This window comes from Cupressus sempervirens, chromosome 8 (assembly GCF_028749045.1).
Source record: "Cupressus sempervirens isolate cs-2001-9-10 chromosome 8, ASM2874904v1, whole genome shotgun sequence".
Classification (NCBI taxonomy): domain Eukaryota; kingdom Viridiplantae; phylum Streptophyta; class Pinopsida; order Cupressales; family Cupressaceae; genus Cupressus; species Cupressus sempervirens.
The window spans coordinates 471,251,583-471,279,263 of NC_143125.1; the positions used below are offsets into that span (position 1 = coordinate 471,251,583).

Sequence of the window (27,681 nt, forward strand, 5' to 3'; positions counted from 1 at the left end):
AACCCATAATAGATCTGAATCAAATAAACACTTAAAATCCACATGCAAGAGAATAGACAACATAGCCACCAAAATGTGACACGAGATATACCTTGGGAAATCCTCATTGACGAAAAAACCCAGCGTCCAAAAGCTTCCTTCACCATGTATTATTCAACAAAACATTGCAATACAACCATGGAAGCCTTGCCATAGCCAAAATCAAGAAATCCATGTGAACAAGCATGAATCCACACGTCTCATGCCATTCTTTCAACCTCCACAAATGGTCCCTTGGCTAATCTGTCTCACCTTGTCTTGCTCTTTCTCACATCAACTAGTTGTTATTATAGTAGTAAGCTCCCACAAAACCACCAAGTGGTATTACATAAACCATGTGCTACCAAACCATCACTGACCCCCATTTAATATTGGGCATTAACCATGGCCTCAGGAACATAAGCATGAACATGATCTAAACCATCTCAACCGAAAGAGATAATATGCTCTATATGAACATACCATAACATATCAAAACTCTAAACGTGTATCAACGGTATACCATGGCATAATAATGAAACCATCATAATATCAAGGATAACATGCCAAATGAAAGCATAAACCACAACTCTAACAAGAACTCCATGAGTCCTCAAGATGCAACCATCTCCACACACCATGAAGATAACCACTACTAACAAGTTCACCATGCAAATGTCAAAGTTGCTTCTGCAACAACAAGATCTAAGACATCTTAAAAAACTCAATGAATACATCAATGACAACAACTCCCACTCAACTGTGGTACCAAGTCACCCATGGCATCATAACAACTGTCTCCTATACAAAGATCCTCTAGGTCTACACACACACATCCAAAGTTTTTGTACCAAGTGAAACCAAGGTCTCCAAACCAAGGAGATACAAACCAAATGAGTAACTAATCTTGCGTTGCCTCATCATCATTGTCACAAGCCCCCACTAAATCGTGTATCCAAGCTATCTATGACATTATGATGAAAAACCATCCTCTAACCACAAGAATCAACTAAGGCATAAAACCATCAAAGAACTCAAAGTGCAAATCATGTGCTCCTCAAAAGAAATTAAATAACCATGTTCCTCAACCAATAAGACACATCAATGAACATTAATGAAGTACATGCATATACAATCATGTAATGCCAAAATCCATGACACCACAATCACATCCATGAATTGAGCAACTAACTCTCAAAGTACCTAACCTGCCAACATACAATAGTCAACCACAATCGTCCACCATGACTATATCTGGTAACAAGATCCGATTCCCACTACATGAAGACAAATCAACAAATCATGTGGCTAAGGGCATAGACCACCCAAATCCAAGCCACCAATTTGAATATGCATCAATAATGAAAGATCAATGGGAAAAGACAACCCATATCCAAGTCATAAATGCAACCTGTAAGTATAGACCATTTACATAACTGCACAACTTTGTAGCCCCAACAAGTCATTATATATATCCAAATCAAACACTGATAACCATGACATCATGAGACCAATCTGATATATAAACTGAGTATACAATGTTATCAAATCTCAAATCTCCAAACATACACCATGTTATAAACTCACAATGTTACCGTAGTCAATATAAATCATAAACTATTCAGATCAATATCTTACCTAATAAATCATGCCAAACCCACATAAAATCTGAACCAATGTGTAGAGCCCTCCAAGGGTTTTTCGTTAACAATTCAATGTCCAAAATCTGACTTTGTATGCTCAAGTTATGCCCAAAATTATAAAAATAAACATCTGACTTTCGGGCTCATTAAGTATGAAAAAATGTCAAAATCACATAATCAAACCTATACTAAATTGTAGTGCTCTGCATTAGCTTTCCAACAACTGTAAGAAGTCTGAAATTCAACATCCTGAGTGAAAGTTATAGCCATTTTAACAAGACAATCTATTTGCTCATCTAAACCATTTTTTTAGTTTTAATGACAAAATTCCGACATCCATCATGGCCTGCAACTAAAAAAGCTTTGCATTTTCTCTCAACCTGGCCAAACGAGGGCAAATTATTCATCAAAATTTATGGAAAGGCCAACCTAAATTCAATGGTGAGGTCTATTATTTTCTAGGAGGTCATTACTACAAGCTCCCCCTTAAAACCCTCATTTAAAGGAAACTAAAAAAAACAAAAAACTTTTGACCAATAATCTCACGTGCCCAAAATCTGCCAAGTACTCATCATAACAGCTCTCAAATCTACAATAAACAACTTAGAAAATCCATATATCTTGCCTTTTCTTTCACTCTTTCATGCTTTTCCATAGGTTCAATCTAGGGTTACAACAGCAAAACCATAGCTCTAATACCACTTGTAAGGAAACTTTCAACCAAAAATATCATTTCTATATAACTCATAATAGATCTGAATAAAATAAACACTAAAAATCTACATGCAAGACAATAGACAACATACCCACAAAAATGTGACACAAGATATCCCTCGAAAAACCTTTATTGAGAGCAAAACCCAGCATCCAAAACCATCCATCAATAGGTATCATTCAACAAAATACCATTGCAATACAACCATGGAAGCCTTGAAAGCCATAGCTACAGCCAAGCAATCCATATGAACAAGCATGAATCCACTCATCTCATGTTATGCTTCCAACTTCCACAAATGCTCTCTTGACTAACCTGTCTTGCCTTGTCTTGCTCTTTCTCACATCAACAACTATCCTTGTAGTTGCTCTTACGATAGAAAGGGTCCACAAAACCAACAAGTAGTATTACATAAACCATGTGCTACCAAACCCCCATTGACTCACATTTTATATTTTTCTCAATATTAAACAATTACATCAAATATTATTACAATGTTATAATACAACTCATCAAGGATATTCCATGGGAATCTCTACATGTTGCACCTTGATCTGGGTGCTCCTAGGTACAACTTTATATATTAAAATAAAATAATACAATATAAACAATATTATGCAATATGTGAAATACCCATTATCTCAACAAGACCCTCCATGGATCTGCCACTGAGACGAGTTTTCCACTAAGCCTCTCAAATCAACAAAGCATTCGACCAGAAATCATCACAAAACATCCAACTTGGTGTTGGATAATGGAGCTGCTATTCCCTGGAGACAGAGACAAACACTGAGAACAACTAGCACTATTTTGAGGAAAAATTGACAAACCCTCCATACTTCATTGATGGCCATGATGCCCAAAATAGACTACAAAAGCATGAAAAAAAAAAATCAGACACAATTTTTGAAGTGAAAAATCAATCAAAACCAACCTACAGAGTTCTGAGACATAGATCAAAGGATACAAAGCTTCGTTTTTTAGGAAAAAGGGTAAAACCCAATAGATAGTTTTTGAGGGGAAAATTATAAACCAAAAGAGCATATTTTTAAAGGAAAAAATATGGAAAGACCATCAAAAACTTTTTAAGGGAAAAAATTATGAAAACCCATCAGAAATTTTTTAAAGGAAAAAATTATGAAAACTTTTACAAATGTTTTAAGAGAAAAAATTATGAAAACCCATCGGAGAAACCTTAATACGGAAAAATACAAGACTTCACATGGTAAAACAACACATGCAAGTAACAAAATGCATATTCAAGCAACATGCAACTTTTGAAAAACAAAGACTCTTGCTGAAACCAACAAATTGTGTGATCAAAATCTTCAAATAGGCTTGTGATTTTCAGCAAAAATCTTCAAAGACAAACTACAAGTTTCATAAAAGACCTCTTACTTTTTTCATTTGAATAAATCAAAAAACAAAGTTCTGGCAAAAATACCAAATTAGAAGAGGCTCAATTTATAAAAAAAAAAAAAAATCGCCAAATTTTATGAAATCCCATCAATTCACTTTGATACCATGTTGTGCTAAATCGATGTTTTTGTAATTGTTTTAAACAAAGGAGATGAAAACTGTATATATAGATTTACAAAGGCAATGTTTCTGAAAGAAACAATCATGAACTAAAGATGAAAATAGAAACTACTTATTAAACTAAAGATTAACTAAGATGACCATTAAAGAAATATTGTAATTTTCTAATAATCCACACTTCTTTTATACTTAAAAATTTGAGTTCGAATTCTTGAATTTGTCTAAAATCTGGTGTTTCTCCAAGTCTGATTTCAAAAAATGCTTTCAATATCCCTCCAACCTCAAGCAACTAATGTGAAATTCTCTGGATTTCAAATTGATCTTCTTTGCTTATGATCGAACTTTTTGTGATTGTGGCTTTATATAGGCAATCTTAACCAAGGGATGCCACCTCTTGCCTAAGCCAACCTCATTAAGATGGAAAACAAAGTTTTAATTTTGATTTTAAGACCCTTTAATGCTGGCCGATCTGGTCTGTTTATTAAACAATTTGGTTTCAACAAAAACTGCACCTCCCCTTCATTGGAAAATTAGTTAAATGGACAGTGGTGCATCACTTTTATTTTGATGATCGTGCATGGTTTTATCAATTATACATTGTTTTTTGAGCGGTTATGCATGGTTTTACGCTAAGTTATACACACTTTTGGCATAGTTTACATAACTTTTGACATGGTTGCGCAACACTTTTGGCATAGTTGTACATGGTTTTTTACATAGTTGTACACAATTTTTAGCTGAGTTATGCATCATTTTGAGTGAATGTGCAAGGTATTTTGACAATTATGCAAAAGGGATTTTAGTGATCAAGTCCATGTTAGTTTTTTCTAGAAAAAAATAACTCCTATTTCGTGCTAGGAGGGTGATGGATTTATATCAAATATAACATTCAAGTATAATTCCTTTCTTATACATTAAGTTCTATTTTATATAAATACTATTAGGATGTTTGAGAGGTTTTAGATTCATAGGAGTTATGATGGAGATTTTAGATTCTGAGAGATTCTAAAAAAAGTTAGATTTCACCAAATTTCAAGAATCTACATGTCTTCATCAATGTTCTCTTCCACAAGTTTTCCTGACTTTTACAAGAAAATTTTGATATTGGAACAAGGTTTTTCAAGGGTTTAATATAATGGACACCCTAGAATCGCCCAAAAACTGAACCAACTGCTGATAGGAATTTAGTCAAATAATTTGCATCCAACTCTTAATTTCTTTGTTAAATGTTTAAACCCTTTTATGGCTCCGGAAATAAAATGTTTGATTTGTTTTTATTTCTTTGCATAGATTTGAAACCACATAACATGAACAAGAAAAAATTTATAATAATATACAAACTGAAGATTGAACTACTGCTGAAATAATATTAATTTTCAACTAATAAAATCAAATACATAGCAGATTTTTCAACTCACTAATTACTCCAGTATTATAACATAATTTTTCAGTAATGATTTCCCATCTTGCTGCTACAGTAATATGAATAGTGTCACGCTATGGTGCTGCTACAGTAAAATCTGCCTTCAATTAGTCCAAGACCCTCATAAAATTATCCCTTCACAATGGCATAAGCATCGGACAAGAAGCGAGAATGATATGAGCAAACACCCAATCCACCTGTAGCTAGAAATGTGCCCAATCTGCCTATTAATGAAGCTGATAGCAATGAATTCCAAAGGCCAAACCCCAAGGGAATGACATTTAGAATGTCACAAGAGAGGATAGACGTCCTCTAATGCCAAGAATGGATCTACAACTCACACATTAATTTTCTTCTCATATTCCACCTACCGAATGAAACCACTAACGCTCTTTTTTATTCTTTCTCCAATGGTCCATTCTACTCACATGAGCAATGTGGGATAAAAGATGTGCCATATAAAACATATTAAAATAATCACTTATGTCTCCCTTAGGTGCCCCTTTTGATTTGCACACATCCCTATAAAATTTAATATTAAAGTAACACTTTAATATTTTACAACTAAATTAATTGTTACTTTAATAATACTTTAGGCATAAAAATATATTAGCTATCGGACTCTGAATAGCACAAGTGATAGCTCCTCGAAAAGCTCTCGCTATGGAGTATCAAATTCAATCATCAAAACTAGCCTCCCTTGTGTCCTGTTGACTTATTAAAAATAGTATGCTTGAAACTGAGTAAATCAACTCCGATTTGGCCCAAACTGGAGATGACTAGGCCAAACCACTCTAAGATCCCTTTAAACCCTTCGTTAGCCCTCGAGACCATGTAGAACTAGGCTAACACACACACACACTTGGTCTATTGCTAAAGTGGGGACATTACATTTAATTCATTTCATTACAAATCTCTTGACTTCAATTCCACATACTTGATTAGCTCGGTCTAGCTCTCACTCATATACCTGACTGACTTGACTTTCCAATGCACCAAAGTTGCTCAAACTCATCTATTCGACTCAAAGACCTGAAAATTACCACTAAACTAGGACTACCTAGGACAACTACCTAACTACCAAGATAATAGAGGGGATCCCCATTTGCAATGGGGCGATAGTGTGAAAATGTTATAATAGGTGGCCGGTCAAGTATAGCTTGAAACTTCTCCGTATGTGCCTTCACTCTACCATTCTCATTGATATGTCCTAGGTACAATAGCTTAGTCATAGCAAACTCACTTGAGGCTTTTGCAAAAAGTGAATCAGCTACTAAGATACTCTACGCTTCATCAAGGTGTTGAAGGTGCTCCTCCCACATTATTCTATATACGAAGATATCATCAAAGAAAACTGACACGAATTTCTACAACTGCTTATTGAACACATGATTTGTGCAAGGCTGAAAACTAGTCAAAGTATTTGATAGTCTAAAAAGCGTCACCAAATAGTCAAAATGTCCATAGTGGCACCTAAATGCTCTCTTATGCACATCTTGCTCCCAAACACGAATCTGATGGCACGCTGAATGAAGATCCATTTTGGACAAATTGATTGCCCCATGTAACTCATCCAAGAACTCATTGATTCGTAGAGTAGGATACTTGTTCTTGATGGTTTTCTTATTAAGTGCAAGATAATTAATGGACATCTTCCTAGTACCATCTCTCTTCAACAAGACATTTGAAGAAGCGAAGGGACTAGAACTAGGCCTTGTAAGTCCAGCCTCCAACAACTCCCAAATCTCAATCTCATCTTTGAAACATTTAGGATGACTCTAACGATCTTTTACAAATGGTTGCTATCCACCAAATCGGTAACATTCTCAAATCCATGGTCTGGAGGTTGTCCATACAAAAGATCTGAAAATATGTATTATGCTTGTCCAACAAGTCCTATATGTCAACATGATATCCACATTGTCCTGTATTAGTAGACTTATCTGAAATGAAACATTGCACTTCTCATTCAGCCTCTTAAAGCTGAAAAACGTCCCCTATCAATCTAACTTGGAATATTGCGACAATGTTCTCAGAAATTCAGTCACACGGGACTTCTTTCTATTGAAAACTCATACTCTACTCTTCAGATTGCCCCAAGTAGCTTATGGAGTAAGAATCTTCTTTAATGCAATAATGCCTGCCTTGTTAATGCAGTAACAACAGATGGAACTTAACCGTTATCTCATTCCCTTATATAACAATATCTGGCTGAATCTGAATGAAATAGTATATCTTATATTGTTCTGGCTATGCATAGATAACTTATTCAGCACTGGCAGATGTATGAAGGTTGACTGGATCTAAATATTGATCAATATGTCATATCAATAGATCCTTATAACATATTGATACTATAAGACTATATTGGCTCTGAATGTATATGTATCACTTTTGCTGATATATTGTATGTGAATATGTTACAAATTATACTGTTCTGAGTTATATGCTATTCTCAGACATGTCTTACATCTATGTTAATTATATATGGTTCCGAATTTTTTCCTTGGAAATGAGAAGTAGGAAATGCCTTCTATCTAACCTCCTCCATATCTTCCCAAACTAAGTATTTGCAGAATATATCCTTAAATGTTGGTGGAATTATTTGTGTTGAGTGTACGTGACATGTTGAAATGCAATTATCTTTTCCTCTTCTCTGTCTATTGTTGTCTTACTGAGTATGTTGTTTGGTTGTTTGTGGACTATATTAATTGCCTTTTCCCCAAAAGTTAAATAAGCTTAAAGCTCTTGTATGCACACTTAATAATGTTTAATGATGTGTGAACTCAATTAAGACTTGGGGAGGTATTTTGAATTTTTGTGTGTTTGACGGTACCATAAACAATCTCCTTGTTTTGAACTTGATATTGTAATGATATCCGTTTGCTGCTACATCAATGGTTTGTAAAACATACACCAGTCATGATGAGTCATTTTCCTCTGTAGTTTGGAACGTTTTATTATATTCTTCCTGCCAAGATATGTGTTATCTGTGGCGCGTATAAAGTCCTGGAGCGGCTCTTCCATGAACTATTCCTTTTATTATCCAATGTTGCCAGAATGAATGAGCAGATTATATCCTTTGTTTTGCAAAAGGTATTTATTTTTTCGTTCCATTTTTCCAGTCATCTCCCTGTCTCCTTGTCTGAGTGGTATTCCTGTTTTTTGGTTTGACTCCCAAATATTGACTCTTTTCTCTGATGAATGTATTATCACTGACTCTAACCAGTCTACTGGATCGTGAACCTTTACTAATGTTTCAACTTTGTAATTTTTTTGACCCAAATTCATTGACCCATGTTTCAGCACATCTCTCATGAGAATGAATGGAACATTTAGTACTCATAGCATCTAGGTGATGCTCATAGTGGTGACACAATGGGACTTCCCAGGAGGCTACCCATCCCAATGTTACTCTAGCTCGATCACACTTCATTTTATCTAGGGGAGATCAAAGCAACACTGCCAACCATCATTTATCAGTTCGATTTTGATTCCGAAACCACCTATATCTTCCTGATGAACCACCTCTACCGTTGACCCTAAAACTTACACCTGACAACACCTCCCTACAAGTCACCCCCGCCCTCCCCCACCTCCCCAACCGTACCCCAGTGCTATAGTTGGAAAAGGATGGGCATGAATATCGTTTGAGTGCCCTACTTTGTAATGGGGGCCCCACTAGAACTTGGTGAACCAATATCTCCTATGATGCAACCATGTTTTCGGATCAAGCCCCTTGAGCTCATCAACTGATGAGTAGGAGATATTTTCCAAGCAAGTCAAATTGTGATATTATTTTGCTGCTATTAGAGTTCAACTGTGTAGTTATTTGAGTCAAATTCATTGACCCACAATTTGACTGCTGAAAAATATCTGGTGATTATCAATTCTATATTGTTTCATTATTCATTATTCATTCTCATATTTTAATTCTCATTGTCACTAAATTCTGTTTAAAAAATATTACAATAATTGACAACTAACTAGAACTAATTAACTCAAACAGATCTACAAATCTTATTTGATTCCCATTCTTACTCTGCTGTCGCATTAAATTCCAACTGTTTATCTGTTAAATTCTATTCATGCACTTTTTTTTCACTGATATCTTTTTTTAACATAGCAAGAATATGGGGGTACTGGTGCAGGCAAAACAGAGAGGAATGTGGGGTACAGGCTTTATTCCAATTGCTGAATACGGCACAGAGTTCACGAAGCCGTCCAAAGAAAGAAAAGCTCGCAAACCCGTCAGAATTTTGTATAGTGGAAGCAATCACTATGATCTGCTCATTTGAATAGGCTACCCTCAGCTATCTTTTCATAGATCTTGTAACAGAACAGGAGTTCTTTCTCTTGCGGCTTCCCATCTAGTTTGATCTCGGGTTAATTCTGATGATATATTTGGGCGTTTGTATTTTTTTCAGGGAGAACAAAACACATTTGTTAATCTTTATTGTTTTCCATATCTGGCAGATGGTTTTCAACTCTTCAAAATAGTAAGACAGAGACTCATTTGAAGGTGGAGGAAATGTGGATTTAGTGAACTCTGTTTAGCGAAAGATGGTTTAGGAGAGATGTAACCGTAAGCCTACGAGATAAAACATTCATCAAACCAATGGGTGCTGACGAAAACTTAAATAATTGCAATTTTAAGTAGCACAAACGGCAGAGTCAATAGATCTAAGGCAGACTTGGCATTCACATTAGATAAAATAGATCGAATGGGTACACAATGGTCATTCCTTTTGTAGGGAAGAGGATAAAAACGATTAAAATCTGCGTAGAAGCCCGTGACATGCCAACCTACAGCGAGTAAGTTCTATGATAAACCTTTATAAGAAGTATGGAGTTGGGTGAGATAATTGAAATAGATAGATCATATAAGTGGGTGATTTAGGAAAAAGAAAATTATTGAAATCAAAGTGGGATATATTGAAATTATGGTTTTTAATAAAATTGATATTTTGATTTTCCGCTATCATAACTAGACCATTAAGAATGTGAGGGTATAGCAGGGGGAGTTCGCATCAAGGTCAATATCCTTGTGACAACAATTCCATGTATTAGCATTTGTAAATGTATTTCTTCTTGTAATCGTGTCGACGATGACAAACTCAAATGAGGAGGATGGTGATAGGGGCATCTTAGAAGACACTAATCTAACCGTTTGGGATAATGATCGGGAGGACTAACATAATAGTTGTTGTAATATTGCTAATGCAAATAAAAATAATAATGATTACATTTTTGGAATTTCTTATATGTTAATTTTTATAATCCAACTACAAATTAATTTGTATAATAAATTTACAAAATAGAAATTCTATCTGATTCATAACAAGCAATACTCTTTAAGTTAGATAACAAAAATAATAGTGGAAGCAAAAAGAATAACAAAAGTCAAACACAATAACACAGATTTACCCATGAAATCGCAGTCTGGAGAAAAACCTACAAACGTTGGATCTTCTATTCAGCCTAACAATGAAACTTATCCTTCATCAATACAACACAAGTTTGCTTTAGCAATTTTACAAATATCGAGTCTAACTACTCTACTTAGCTTGCAAGAAAAAAAACTTTCCTTACTTTCTTTAGTTTTAAATCATATATAAAATCACTTTGATTTTATACAACCTCACAAACTTAGTAATGTTATAATAAAGAACAAAAAACAAAGTTGTTAGATATCCAACTTAAGTTGGTACACTCCACCTTCCTCGCTAGAAAACAAAAATCAACACTCCCTCTTAGTGAAGAATGTGTTCTACACAAAACCCAACTTATCCCTAAAGATTACAAGCTTATTCTTTACCAAAGCCTTTGTTAGGATGTTAGCTATTTGTTCATTTGAAGAATGTATCGAAGTTTCACTATCATGAGGTTATATGAGATAGTGGTTGGTAGACTTAGGATAACCGAGGGCCTCTCCGACACTACCCAGAGCACCATTGGGGTGAAGCAGGGCTGCCCTCTCTCGCCCACCTTGTTTGGGATCTACATTGATGAGCTCAAGGCCTTTCTCAACGACTCCTCACTTCTGGGTGACGGCTATCATCTACACTAGGTATTGATCACCATCCTTCTCTTTATTGATGATGTGGTTTTTCTTACTTCTTCTCTTGAGGGTCTTCAGAGGCTTTTGGATAGACTTGCGTCTTTTTGTGACATGAGACAGCTAGTTGTGAAACTAGAGAAGACTCCTGCTATGGTCTTCAACAGTCTAAAGACCTCACATCTCCATTTTCACTTCTAGGGTCGGGAAGTTGAGATTACATCATCTTACACACCTTGGGGTTAAGTTTTTTGGATCTCGTTTCTGCTTGAGATCATCCATTTAGCCTCAGATCAACAAATGACTGGGTTCCCTTGCCATGCTTGAGAGACAGTGCTTCAGACACCACTTTCAAAACACATCATCTAAGCTATCCCTCCTAGATTCCTTAGTAAGACCCATAGTGCTCTATGGTTCGGTGGTATGGGGGCCTTCCCTTTTGGACTCAGATTGGGCCATGATCAAGCACACCTAGACTCTACTCCTCCATTAGATTATCAGATGTCATAGATCTACCCCCCGCAGTGTTATTTTGGTTGAGTTTGGAGCCTACTCTCATTCAGGCTTGCAACCATTTTTGACCTAATTTGGTTTCTCCACCGTCTTCGTGGATTTGCAAACTCTGTTGAAGGCCAACCCAAATTTCCTTATTTAGCCTACTGCTCTTCAGTTGCTATTGTAGACTCCAATCCAGCCACTAGAGCCTGCTGTTGGTATGCTCAAGCTACTATCCTGCTGAGATCAGTTGGGATCAACATCGACTGTCTCCCTCCCTACCAGTTCTCATTGGACGCTCTTGCACGTCTCCTCCCCTCTTGACAGGAGTTGAATGGGCATGTAAGACTTCACATCTATAGGCAATATATTATACAGACCTAGGTTGATCCTCTAGGGGGTCTACACCCAAGGATGGCATTCTACACCGAGCACTTCTTAGATATTCAGGATGGGATTATTGTACGCCCTAAACACTTACACAGACATTGACACATGCCTTTCGTATCTCCCTTGGTTCCTTCAGGGTGGGCTCCCACTGACTCTGGATCCAGGTCGATCACCATATTGCTAGAGAGTGTCAGGTTTGTAGACTTTATTCCTTAGCAAAGACAAGATTTGAGACCCATTTCCTTTTTAGATGCCCCATATACTACGAGATTAGAGGGAGATTTTATTGTCTATTTAGAAATTCTATATCCCTCTCGGATTTCTTTAGGTACACAGATCAGTGTTGCATTGTGCTCTATCCCCGTGAGTCCTTATAACTTCGCAACCATACTTTACAACTATCATTCCCCATGAGTCAGACCTAGGCACAGCTTATCACAACCTTCTTCTCGCCCTTAGCTTCGGCTCAGGTTGTGAAGTGACCATGTAGTTTCTCTAACACGGGCCATTCCATATCAGTGAGACCCCACAGTGGACCTCTTCACCAGTGAAACTCCTCTTGTAGCACTCAACTACACCACAGGGCCCCTAGTCGCCACCGACCATATCAGTCGCTATTGAATTTTTTCCCTTTGAAGACATATACTTAATCTTTTCTGTGATGTCCCTTGCTTTCTTCTTCATTTTTGTGCTTGTTCTTTTGTGGACACTATTTGGTGCTCTGTTTGTCCACTATCTTCTTGATTGTAAGCTTCTAGTCCCATAGACCCAAGTTGTGGTCTTTTTTTGGACATTAATAAAATTATCTTATCTTATTTATCCCTTTCTTGACACAATCTTTGACGAAGTGGTACTTGATCTCAATATGCTATGACTTGTCATGAAACATTGGATTCTAAGAGAGCTTGATGCAACTTTGATTATAACAGTAAATGGTTGTAGAATCTAGCTTATGATCAAAGGGCCCAACTAGAATTTTTTGAAGCTAGACAACCTCACATGTAGCCATATTGGCTTCCGTATAATTGACCTCTACAAAACTTTGTGTAATTGACAATCCTTTTGTATCGAGAACTGACTCTTGATCCCAAATTGAAACTAAAACTTGAAGTACTTTTCTTGTTAATTGTATTGTCTGTTCAATTTGTATCAATAAACCACTCAAGCTTCACTCCAAGCTATTGAATATACTTCAACTCATAATCAATTATGCTTTGAAGATTTCTCAAAACATGCTTTACAACTATCCAATGTACGCATTTAGGTTCTCCCATAAATTGACTTAGGGAGATCATTGCAAAACAAATGTTTGGCCTAGTGTTGACCATATACATAAGAGAGCCTATCAACTATCTGTATCAAGTAAGGTCAAGTGCCTTTGATCTGGAAGCATCAATAATCTTTTAGGTTGCCACAAGTGGTGTAGACATGGGCTTACGATTCTCCATCTTGATTCGCTTCAAGATTATAATCAAGTACTTCCCTTGTCCAAGGAAGATCTCTCCCTCTTTCTTCCACAACTCTAATCTCATAAAGTAGTCCATAGCCCCAATCCTTTATCTCAAACTCTCATGTAAGATATTGTTTATAGTGTGTTATGAGCTCATTTGACTCTATGGGAAATAAGTCACCAACATATAACAATAGTATGAGAAGTTCACTCTTCACCTGAACATAGTTTATGTTTGAATCAGCCTTACTCTTGATGAAGCCCAAACTCTACAAGTAATTGTCAATACATAAATACCATACCGTAGAATCCTGCTTGAGCTCATAAAATGCTCTTTTCAATGCACAAACATGAAAATCCCTCTCATGCGCTTCAAATCCTTTAGATTTCTATATGCAAATCTCTTCCTCAATTACTCTATTGAGAAATGTTGTTTTATCATTCATCTAGTGAATTTTCCAATCCATCTGTACAAACACATAAATTATATCTCTTATGGAAAGAGTACTTGGCTACTATAGAAAAAGTCTTGTCATAGTTGATTGCTTCCATTTGAGAAAACCCCTTAGACACAAAATGAGTTTTAACTTTTTCACACTACCATTTTGCAGCATGCTTAACCTTATACAACCATCTTGAGTCTACCATAGACTTATCTTTTGGTCATCGTACTACCTCCCATATACTATAATTCATAGTGGAAGAATATTCTTCCACCATAGTATCATTCCATACTTGGTGCATGGATGCCTCTTGAAAGCTGGAAGGCTCTACTTCAATTAATTCACTCATAGTTGTTGTATAGTCATAATAATATTTAGGAGCCTTTCTTTGTTTGACCAAATCTTGTGGATTAATGAGATATTCCTAGGCCTCTTTCAAATTTTTCTTAGACGCTTTATTTATTCTGTCCTTTGTAATAGGAATATGAGGTTGAGGAATTCTTTGTTATTCCTCTTCATCATCTCATTTAGCTTTCTTGCCTTGTTCTTCAGCTTTTGTGACTAAACTTTAAGGGATTTGTGCTACCTCATTTGTGGATAATTTCTCCCCCTCGTTCATTAAGTTACTAGACTTCTGAAGAGTCATCTCCTCCTTGAAATTCACACAATTTCCAAACACCTATTTTCTTAAGGGAAGGAATGTAAACTTGATAAGCCTTATAGTTTCATTGTACCCAACAAGGATACCCTTCTCTGCAGTTGGTTCTTACTTGGTTCTTTTCTCCATAGGAATGCGACGATGCAGAAAGCGTCCAAAGATCTCGATGTGCCCAAATTTGATTTCTTACAATGTTGAATGCCTCTTCTAGAGTCAATTTTCCCAACACTTTGGGAGGACTCATATTCTACAAATACATAGTTGTATTGCAAGCTTCTGGCCATGAGAACAAAGGTAAGTCTTCATCATAAATCATGACCTTTGTCACTCCAACTATAGCCTTGTTCCATAGCTAAATAACCCTATTTCATTGAGGGTTGTATAGAACTATCAACTCTTTCTTGATACATTTTTTAGTACAAAAATATTTGAAGGCATTTAAGATATATGTCTCTATTATTAGACCTTAATACCTTGATCTTTCTCCCTATCTAGTTCTCCACAAGAGCCTTAAACCCTTTCAACCTATTAAAGACCTCATCTTTTCTTGTCATAAAATATATCCATATCTTCTTGTCTCCACGATGAGCACCTCCACAAATTTCCTCTTGAACAAAATCATCTCAAAGCCTTTCCTATTTTGGTAGTTAATCTCTATGGACAATACCCTTGGCAAATACTTCCCAATGCTTCGAAAAAATATTCAAGGCTATAAGCACCAACTCATCTCTGACTTGTGTTAGCTTGGACAAGAGGTCACACTCTCACCTTTGGACATCTTGGCAATTTATCCTTGAGTATTATCTCACGACTTTGGTAGATGCTATGACAAAGTCTTGTGAGTTTATCACATATCTCCTTGGTAGTGTCTTTCCCTACTAGATGTGGAATTAAATGATCTCTTACCCCATTAAGAATGATTCTTTGAGTCAGCCTCCTTGACTTCATGCAAAAATAAAGAAATTGGATAATTTTCTGGTGGTGCCACTATTGTACTAGCATAAATCCAACTTGTTCTTCTTGAGGACAAATGTAGTTTGAACATTCCACATTAATTAATTAAATACACCTTCAAGCATGTCCTCCTGTTTAACACTAGATTCCATAGCCACAAAAGAACTTGGAGACAAAAATCTGATTTTTTTCGTCTAAACTTTGTGTCACAAACCTAGGCTTTGTATTTAGAATTTAGAGCTCTAACAAATATGTTAATTTCTCATAACCTAGCGATATATTAATTGAACAATAAATTCACAGAATAGAATCTCTCTCTGACTTCTAACAATCGATACTCTGGGTTAAATAACAACAAATAATAATGGTGTTTACCACATAGATTAAATGAATCAATGCACACAGACAATGAACAAGAATAGCAACCACAGTACTCCTTTATTCGCATACGCCAAGAGATTACATACAAAGCATAAGATCTAATAAGATGATTTACAATGATCCCAGACGGGGCATAAATACTTTTCGCCGAAACTTCCCGAAGAGGTCCGTTAGCTACAAAACAATCCTAATCTATCTGTCGACTACAAAACCTTTACCGACAACATCAGCTTGTTGGCTACACAATCTTTACCAACGACATCATCCCCCCCAAAAGAAAAAGTCATCTCCGAATGACAATTACAAAATATCCGAGACAAATTAACAAACAAAATACATTAACTGACTAACTACACAAGATAGATCTGTTTCTGTTACATCACTTTCACATTCATCCTGTGCCTTCAAGAAACTGGTCTCCAACCCATGATGCATTTGTAGCCTTTGCTAACACAATATTGTCTCCTTAAATGACCTTGATAGCCACTTGTGCCGCTTTCTCTCTTTCCAACTCTTAGATACCCTGAGCCAAGTATCACTATACTGCCTCCAACTGGATGATCAGCTCCTCTTGAGCTCTCTATGCATCCACCAAGACAGGCTCATGTCCAACACCTACTCCAAGTGCTTCTGGTACACAAGCACTCCATGTCTATAGTAGCTCTAGGTCTCATCAACTGGTCACAATTCCCACAGCCGATATCCGCAACAATTGGGGGTCTAGGGGGGCAGCGCCCTTGCTGGGTCCTAGGGCAGCGCTTCCGAAGCCACATGAAACACCATTTTTGTGATTTTCTTTCGATCCCATACTCTTTTTGGCAACTACTTATGTTTTCCCTTCCCTTTGGCATCATGCGTTACTCATTCCAAACTGTTTCAAGTTGTCGTCATTTTTTTTTCTTTGTCTTCTCTCTCCTTCCTCCGCTCATCCGTTGTTGTGCCTCTTTCATCTGTTCTACCTCTCTATTACTCCTAACTTCTCTGATGCTTTCCTGCAAATAATATGCCCCAAAATATATATTTCCCCATTGCTTTTTTTTTTCTTTCCCACATGCCGCGAAGGATATAGGCAACCCGTGGAAGAGAAGGAATTTAAGCCGTGGGGGACCAAAGAAGACCCGGTAACATAAATCTGTGGGCACACACTTATGACTTCTCTAAGAGTGAAGATGTTTACTTTGCGGGGATAAAAATCTAAACGTCCGCGGGAGAATATAAACTTCAAGTTGCGGCCACAAAAAGCTACCTGCGGAAAGGAGTTGAAGGCGCTGGGAAAGCCATCTGCGGAAGGTAGGAAAACACCTGTGGGGGATAGACAAGCACCCACGAAAAATGCAAAACCGCAACCAACCACCCATTTGTAGAAAACAGTAGGAGGAAATACCATGCCGTGGAACAGTTAAGAAGGCATCTGTGGAGGGCATGGCGAACTCCGCGAAAAGACAAAGAAAAACCATGGAAAAACATCCACAGGAGCAACAGACATCTGTGGAAGAACAAGACACTCGTAGGGTTAAGACTATTCACGAGAAACAAGCTCTGCCATGGCCTCATTCGCGGAAAGATGTCTGCGGGCCCACCCATAGGAAGTCTTCTCCGCGGGGGTGGGTGTCCGCGGAACATCTCTACCTTTTTGCTTTTGCTCTTTTTTTTCATAGTAACCTCAGTCTCCTTCTCTAATTCAGTTTGCTGCAACTCCATTTTTTTCGCAATTGACTCATTGGCCTCAACAACCTCTAATATTTTCTTCACTGTTTGTGGTTCTCCTTCTTTTACTTTCTTCGCTTGCTTTCTTTTCTTACTCTTCTTACGCTTGCCCTCAATTTTTTTCTCCACCATTTCATTGATCTCCATTTTCTCTGAGAGCTCTTTCTTTGTCACTGTTTTCACAGTAACCTCGATCTCCTTCTCTGATTCATTTTGTTACAGGTACACTTTTTTCGAAGTTGACTCATCGGTCTCATCTCTCAAATTCATGGTTTGCAGTGTGGCTTCATTGTATTTGATGGGCTCCCCCTCAATGAATGCATGGGCAGGTGTCATATCTAGCAGTGCATCCCCCTCTTTCATTTCTCTAAATTCTCTTGGAAATTCATCTCCCCTCAGACCTTCCTCAATTGTTAGTATATTGCAGCTCTAAAACAGTTCGTAGTCCTCTATTTGTCAGTGGTAGAGACTGTTGAGCGAATCCAAATTGTCATTTGTTGATCCTCCTTCCAATTGCAGGACTCCCTCCTGATCTAGTTCCATACGCTACCTCCCTTCATCTTCCTCTTTGGAATCTGATGACAAAGCTTCTTCTCCCACCATCTGAGTGTGCAAATCAATGACAAACTCTCCCTTTGCTTTCCAGTGATAAAGTATTTCTCTTCCAGTTGTGTTTAACTCTGGCCTGAATAAGCCACCCATGGCCCAGAATTGCGTCGTACCCTTTTCTCTTAAGCAGGATGATGATAAAGTCAAGCCGAAATGGCTGTGTGCCAATTGTTACTGATTGTGCTGTCAGAACGTCGAGAGGTTTTATGCCATGTTGGTCTACTGTCAATAGTTGGAATGTAGGTGGTCACAGCGTTGGTTGTCCCAATCTCCTCCAGGTATCCTCAAGTAAGACATTCACACTAGACCCTTTGTCAAAAATTGTGTCTTTCAAAACATTTCCCAAAATCCCCATTTCGACAACCGCTGGATGCCTTCCCGTTGTGAGTGCCAGAAGCATTGGGTCTGTTGTCGTCATTCCACTACTATCCCTTCCAGTTTCCTCTGTTGCTTTCAAAAGTGGTGTAGAATTCAAAATGGCCATTTGTAACTGGGGCATTGTGAGAAGGTCACTTAATTTGTTCGAGACTTCCATTTGCATCCCCTGCTTTATTATGTTTTGCTCAGCACAGTTCCTTATTGAGGTGTCGGTGGTGTCCTTCAACTGAGATGTCTTCACCTGTGATGCCTTTTCAATTTCCGCCCACGCTTCCCCCAATTGCCTCTTTTCTTCCGCTAGGTCTAGGTACACCTTTGCTTGCCTCTGTGTTATTGCCAAAACCTCCTCTTCGTCTATTTTGACAGTGATCAAATTTACTCCGGATTTTGGGCACTTGGCATCTTCATGGTTGCTGGGTCCACACCATCTGCATAATAATTTTGGTGTATTTGCTGTTGTACAATTCTACGCAAAATGACCCCACAAATTACATGCCCAGCATTGAACGATCAGTCATCCATTTGCATCATACTGGATTCGACTTTGGTTGCCATTTTTATTGTTATTGTTCACATTGTTATTGTTGTTTTTTCCTCTGCTATTATTCTTGTACCCACCTGAAGTGGCACCATCAATGTTTGCATTTTCGTTCCCTCCTGACGTGGAAGCTGCCTATGCTAGGAACACCTGTTGAGGGCCTCTGGTTTTCATGTTGAAGGGGCATTCTTTTGTGGAATGTCCAATGATCTGACAAGTTTTGCAGAACTGGTTTTTGGATAGGAGCCCTTTGTGTGACCTTTTGCCTTACATTTCGTGCACCATAATTCACTTCCCTTTGTTTCTTTCTGCATGTTCTTGAATTCCTTCATCATCCGGATCATGTCCTTCTGGAGGGCTCTGACCTTTTTGCTATTGTTTTTCTCATTGCTACTTTCTTCTTTCGAGGATGCATCGTCGTCTGACTCAGAGGAGCTACTCTTCTTCTTCTTCTTTTTCATCTTTTGCTCACTTTCCAAGTTTAGTGCCCAGTTGTATACTTCAGTGTATGATGATGGCAGCATGATCTTCATTTTCTTTTGCAATTTCGGGTGTAGGCCTTCAATGAACCACCTTTTTTGTAATCCATTAGCTGGCTTATTCTCCATTTTGTTGATCAAGTCCTTTAACTTCGTCGCATAGACTCATATTGTTTCATTTTTCCCTTGTCTTGTATTGTATATCTCTGCTACAATTTCATTGTCGTTGCAAAGTAGTTGAAATTCCACCGTAAACTCCTCCTTAAGGTTATCCCAAGTGGTTAAGTTTTGGGGATCTGCATTAGCGAACCAATCAATTGCAACACCCTGTAGGGTTTCTGAAAATTGTCAAACCCATTTGATTGTATCTGTTATGCCATTTGCCCTCCAAATCATTTCGTATGTTTTACAGTGTCGGATCGGATCAGCCGTACCATCACCATCAAATTTTGGCAACTTTTCCTTTGGTCCTACCATCACTACTAGATTTTGTGCACGAGCGTTGTGCGGTCTTGCAACACTGGCGTTGTTCACTCCCACAACGTGGCTTTGCACTCCCACACTGGTGATCTGCAATTCCACACCGACGAACTATTCTCCCATACCGACGGACTGTACTCCCACATCGATGGACTATTCTCCCACACCGACAAACTCAACAGCTACAAATGGTGGTGAAGAAGGATCTTTTGAAGTTGTCCCTTTCGGATGTGTATCCTAGATGAAGAGTTCACTCCACACTCTTGCTCCCTCAGCACTTCGAGCCGTGCGAGTCGATTCTCTTCCGTCTCCTCCAACAATTCTTCCACACTTCTATGTTTGTCGGCAATCTTCTAGAAACTCCTGCATTCGGCTTGTTGTGCCAAAATTATTTTTTCTTGCGTAGTACGTATGCCATCTTTCCCCTTTATCTTATTTTGATCTTTGTTAAGATGATTTGGCATTAAGCTTCATTCCTCCCTCCTTCTAAGTTCGTAGGGCAACAACGCCAAATGTTTACTGCATAGATTAAATGAATCAATGCACACAAATAATGAACAAGAACAGCAACTGCAATACTCCTTTATTCACATATACAAGGAGATTACATACAGAGCATAAGATCCGATAAGATAAGATGATATACAATGATCCCAGGTGGGGCATAAATACTTTCTGCCTGAACCTTCCCAAAGGGGTCTGTCAGCTACAAAACAATCCTAATCTATTTGTTAGCTACAAAATCTTTATTGACGACATCAACCTGTCAGCTACACAATCTTTACCAACAACAAGCAGAAGGAAAAATAATATCAATACAAAAATACAACATAGATTTACCTAGAAAACACTAGTGGGGGAGAAATCTACAAATGTTTTATTTAATATTCAGCCTAACAGTTAACTTATTCTTCACCAATACAATACAAATTTTCCTTAGCAAATTTACATATAAAGAGCCCAATTATTTTACTTAACTTGAAGGAAACGAATCTTCCATTTGTTTCTTTGGCTTTAAATCATATATAAAATCACTATAGTTTTATGGAACCTCACAAACTTAGAAATATTCTAATAAACAATAACAAAATAAAGTTGTTGCTAAATAGTCAATTCTTTCTAGCTAAAAAAAAAATCAACATTACATTGTTACTAAAGTGATGTTACAAATTCTAAGGATTTTGAGGTTGCTAGTCAGTTGGATAAGAGAATGCTATTGATAAATGCATAAGACATTTACATAAATTATTTTTGGAAAATAGGTTCGAAGACTTAGGGCCATTATTATGAGCCCTTGATAACCATTATTATGACCATTATTAGGGCCATTATTAGGTTCGAAGATTGATATAGTAGGACCTTGATAACTTAGGGCCATTATTATGAGCCCTATAAGGTATAACTACTTAGATGGGTTTTTTTTTCTTCTAAGCTAAGGTATGTAATTTTAGAGCATGCTATAGGAAAATAACCAATTTTAGATGAGATTTGAAAGGACATTGTGCAAGTAATAAATGATAAAGAGAAGCCATGCAATGGACTTAGCCATGTTATAAATAAAGTGGAACAAAATGGTTGTAGTAATTAATTCTATAATTAGAAGCATTATATTGATCATGTGTTTTGGGTGAAGAACAAGTTAATTTCATAAAGGAGTTATTTTAGTGGGGGTAGAAGTTTGAGTGGAAATTATGTTCTTGGAGGAAGTTTTATACCCTTAGAAGTAGAAGGAACTTGAATATGCAAGGTTGAGATCCATCCTTTAAACATAAAAGGGGACAACATAGTCTAAGTATCAATTGGAGATTCAAGAGCTTAAACCATGGGTTCAAATGTCACATGCGTAAAATTTACAAAATATTTATTATTAATTATCTCTAATTAAAGATGATAATTATTGTTCTCATTTGTTCTATGGATTCTTGTATTTATGTGTGGATTTGATATGAAAGGAGGAATAAGATTCTATGAGAATATGATTTGAGGTTTTTCCTATGCTATGAATTGTGTTTTACTAGATATTGAGCTCTTGCACATTGTAGATGCTCTCTAGAACAATTTATTTTCTCAAAATTAAATTTTGTTGCTAGCAATCTCCTTTTCCTTCTTTTTGTGTCTATCTCACTTTGTGGAGGAGACACATGTCATTGTAGTATTCATTCTAAAGGCTACAAGACCTTTGGTTTCAAGAAGACATGTGGCTCCACTATGTGTTAGCATTGCGATATTTTAAGGAAAATGTGCAAGCCAATTCCTTGAAGCTCTATGCCAATATGACATGTTTGGTTGTATCTCCATCAAATCTCAAGTGGTAGGGCCCACACTTTGCAAGGTCAAGTTTTTTTTACAATGTGTCATGGAAATCCATTCCTTAAGGAAACCACTGCCATGTGACATAAGGAAAACATTCACCATAGGAAAATTTATTAAATTACCTTCTCATCATGGTGAACTTGTTAAGAAAAGCACAATTATCATTCATGCCACAAACATAAAGATTAATGATGTAGAATCCTTGACATAAAAGTGATTGTAATGACCACCATAATTAGCATGACCATGCTACTAGAATAGGATAATTAGGGGAACAATCTATATAATCCCCTAGGTCTTTTGTATTAAGGATTTGACTAAGTTCCACTTTAGCTATTATATTTTTCATTCCTTTGTTGGAAGTCCATTCCAACTTTAGGAGCCTTAAGAGTTTACCTTTCTTGAAAATCTTTGTATTCAATACAAGATGTATTTTATTATTAACTTTGTGAGTTGTGACCTTCATTCTTGCCTAAGCATGTTTTCTCTTAATAAAGAGTTAGTATTTTGTTGTTGTCGCCTTTCTTTTGGTGGTTATCAATGTGTCATGTATCATTAATGTATGTATAATGTCTTATTTACTAGTCTTGGTCTTTGTGTCTTTTAACTATTTTTGTGAATTATGGATCTTGTAGATCTTTTAGTCTTCCACTTCCTTCTAAGACAGAAGATGAATTGTACAATTTGTACTAGGGATCCTAGAATGGTCAACCATTTTGAAATAGGGATTTATGTGTTTTAATCAAACCTGTACAAATGCTACCTATGATGAGGAATTTAAATATTATGCTTTATATTATTGTCACTTAATGTATTTTTTTCTCCTTTCCAACAATAATGTGTTTGTGGTGTATTGTGTTTAATTTTCACAAAGTACACGAGGGCTCCACTTAGTGAACATGGGTCATAGCATGTGTGTTTGTGGCATACTAAAGAATATTACTAGTTTCAAATAATATTGCCCATAACTTCTTTTTTGTCATCCCCTGCCCCCCTTCTTTGATACTCGACATACCATTAAATTCCCTCTATGAACCCTCATAATCCCCAACCCCAACCTCCACCTCCAATATAGACAATTTATTGCCCTATTTTTTTCTTGTTTCAAACCCCACAATATGAACACATGTTACCATTATAACAAAATCTTTGATCAATGGTGTAATTTACTTAGAAAGTTAATTGGAACAATAATTCCAATTAATAGAAGATTAGACACAAGAATAATCTTCAGTGTACCAATGTTTTATGTAACCTAGAAACTCATGAAAGCTCAGTTTTTTTTCATGAATCCTTATGATATTTTGAGAACAATAATGAAACATGTGTACAACTAGAAATATCCAATGTATATTCCACCTTGCTCGCACAACAAGAAAACAAAGTGGTACAAAATTTGCTACTTTAGAAACAAAACTAGAAGAGCAATGGAGATGGATGCATGAATTTCATGAAAATTTAAAGAAGGGAGAGAAGTAAGATATACTTCTTAATGGGTTTGAAACTATGGCATGATAATATACTGAAAAAATGGAGGGGACAAAAGAACAATTGTTAAAAGAGAGGAAGCTCTTAGTGAATTAACTTCTCAAGTGGTTGATTATGAAAAAGAGATCCAATGAATAAATTGAGCTAGGAAGTAAAGGAGAAAAAAATGAATCAACAAACCACTAATGAGGTCTCCACTTCTACTTCCCCTTTGAGGTATATTTCTTTAGTGACAATGCAATAGAAACAAAAGAATAAATAACTACACCAAAAGATATCAATACTAAAAAAGTAAAATGAAGACATTGACCAAAGGGTTGAGACTATTTTTGAAATAGCATTTATGCTTATTTCAATAGAAGAGATAGAGGACTTTATGCATTATTTCTAATAGAAAAAATTCTACTATGGAAATTTAATCAATTAGTATTAAAAAGGAAATTGGATTATAAAGACAATCAAAGGTTCATTAGTGATTATATAAGAGGTGCACCACACATTTAAAATCAAATTCATGATTTTTAAACACTTGGTTTTTTGTTAGGGTATAACATTGAATGTTTTCTTTATTTATATGTGGGTGAACTATAACTAAGGGAATTTTTATCCTTAATGCAAAAGTAGGGAAAATGGGAACACAAAATGGACCATTATAGAGATGCATAATAAAGACTTGGTCTTCTAGAAAGAGATGAGTTTCCAAAAGTTCATATAATTAGAGAGAATTTTGGCTCAATAGCTCAACTTGATAATGTTTCGTCCATCTATATGAGATATTTGAATCATTCCATTAGAGCCTTTAGGGATATCCATGGTTTCTTTCCATATAAATCTCTAATGGAAAGTGGAGAGGGATACAACTTTATTCTACTATATTTAAGTGAAAGAGAACCAGACTCTCCTACCAATATATCACATATAATGACATTGGAAAGGTATATCATATTAATCATTAAGGAGAAACAAAGAATTTGGATTAGGATGCAGTTTATGTTATAGGTTTTGGTTGAGCATTTAGAGATTGTTGATGTGTGCTGACATTAGTGTGTTTTCATTTATGTCAACATATTGTTTGTCATTGCAAATAGTGTATTATGTAGTGTTCAATTCGGTTATTTGAGTGATTTGGATATTATATTGAAGATCTATAGTTTATATTCATGTTGAATGTTTAAAAATGTATGTAGCTGATGCTTGTCAACTTACATAGCTTCTCATGAATTTTTGAGTGAGTTTTGGTCAAGGTTCTAGTTACTAGCATTATTATGTGTAGAGGTTGACTATTTGGTTCAATATGAGTTGGATTTGATGGTTCAAGGATTGTGATTCTTGATGTTGCATTGGTGATGGTGTAGTGTGTTCAGAATTGAAGATTCGGGTCCTATCTAAGTCTTAATTGACTTGATTTATATCCTATTTGTGTCTGAGCATATTATTTATATCTTTTTGTTGTACTATCTTGGCTTCTACACCTATTAATGTTTATTAATCGGTATAAATGAAATATCATTTTGTAATTAAGAATGTAGTAGTAGTAGTGGTAGTGGTAGTGGTAGTGGTAGTTGGTAGTGGTTGTAGTAGTGGTGTGAGGATGAGATGAAGATATGAGTGAGGTAACGATAATGTAATTATACTTCATTGTATAGGCTTAGGAGATGTTATTTTTCAACTCGATTATAATGTACTTCTTGTTCATCTTGTTGTAATTGAAGATGAGATTGATAAAATCAACTAAGGGAAAGATATGGGGTTGTATTGTGAGCAGTTTGCTCTTGGAAGTGTTCCCACGAAATGGGTTGTAAGCATGTAGGTGTAAGTAGACCTTTTGTTCATCATTTTTATGCTCTTAACTTGACAATACTTTTATTAGAGTACATCATCTTGTGGGTTAGACTCCCACCATGATTTTTTTTAATGAGTTTCCTTAAGAACAAGTCTAGTGTATAAGTGTTACATGTTGTGGATCTTGCACTTACTATTTATCTTCTAATCTATATTGTGTTTAAGAGATTTTGAGTTTTAATTGTTGCAACTGAGAAACACCCACCCCCCACTCTCTACCCCCCAGTTGTGGCTGCCTTTTTTGGGCTTGAAAATTTAGAAATCAATTAATCATTATGTCAACACCTAGACTTGATGTTCCTTATCATTTTAAATGTGATTTGTAGCCTAGATGGAGAGACAAAGTGGTGGAATTATGGGGTTACCAACCATTTAGATTATATTAGTTCTTGGTTATCTAGATAGAAGCTATAAATAAGAACATACTAAATGAACCATGAGGGCATGATTGTGCTTAGGAAGGGGAGAAAGACAAGCATAAAATATTACCTTTTAGTGCTTTGAAAAAACCTTGAAAACTTACTATAATGAATATGCTAATGGTATTTATTTTTATATGTCCCTTGTTTAGATCTAATGTTAACTTGATTAAAGACATATTCAAAGTTAATATTCTATGACAAATACATGTTTTATAGTTTTAATCAATGAAAATGATTAGTTATGTCTAATGTTTTTCCTATAATCTTGCTACATTGATGAGTGTTTTTGAAATCTATTTCTTTATGATGGAATGAGTAATGTTGACCATTTAAACACTTGGAGCTATTGATAGTCCCAAACTTAATAGATGGTGTATTGGTGTAAAATTTATTTTGACATTTGGACCTTGTGTGCCACTTTAGTTTATGCCTTTATTGTTGAAAAAATTATCAATTCAGTTTGGGTTCTCTGTAGATGTTACCATTCCAAGAGGATAACATTGTAGATCTCAAATTTGTAAGTGGGTGTGTATGTGTGCGCGCGTGTGCGTGTGTCACTTATAGTTGGTTAGAAGCTACATTTTTAGAGAGAAGTGATTTTATTTTTCAAGTGGTTTTTAACTTTAACAAACCTTCATTTTAGTCCTTATAGGGGGCCAACCAAATGAAAGTTGCAAGTTTATTTAATTATATGTTAAAGATCCCACTAGAAGAAGTGAAGGGCCCACTCAACTAAAGGGAGGTTATCTTGTCATCAATTTCTTTCTAGAATTTCATTTGATGTCTACTAAATTGGTCATCCACAAGTCATGTTAACTAGTAACAAAATTTGGATGTTTGAGTTGGTTGAATCACAACTTAGTCAAACTATAAATAGTTGAATGTTTCTCAGAATAGTTTCCTTGTAAGATTTTATTGATAAATGCAAGAATAATACACTTATTTATTTTTTAGAATTAATTATTAATTTTAATTAGTAGATTAGAATGAGGAAGACAATTTTTTGGAATGGAATGTGGAATTTAGAAATGAAGGTAGTATTATTTCAAATTACATGCATGTGTAAAGTAGTTTGAATTTCCCAAAAATAAAACATTTAATTTCTAATAAATCTTTATCCATTTTACTTAAAGTTATAATTCCACAAGAAATTCCTAATGATTTTTGTTGAATATGTTGTATAACTAATTTAATCCTAATCTGAAGTTAATATACAAAGTAAATCCAATCAATTTTATAATTAATGGTAGTTAAAAAA

At 36.1% G+C, this 27,681-nt stretch overlaps 1 protein-coding gene across 1 annotated transcript in view; it reads left to right on the forward strand.

Annotated features, from left to right (window-relative positions):
- The window catches only part of LOC149543275 (Cysteine proteinases superfamily protein), a 118,141-nt gene extending 108,137 nt beyond the window's left edge, over nt 1-10,004 (forward strand). Inside the window, exon 8 of the mRNA XM_089798120.1 lies at nt 9,490-10,004. Within this exon, the coding sequence (XP_089654246.1) occupies nt 9,490-9,636 (147 nt within the window). The 3' untranslated portion in view covers nt 9,637-10,004. The remainder of the gene's footprint in view (nt 1-9,489) is intronic.
- Nucleotides 10,005-27,681: the final 17,677 nt, after the last annotated feature.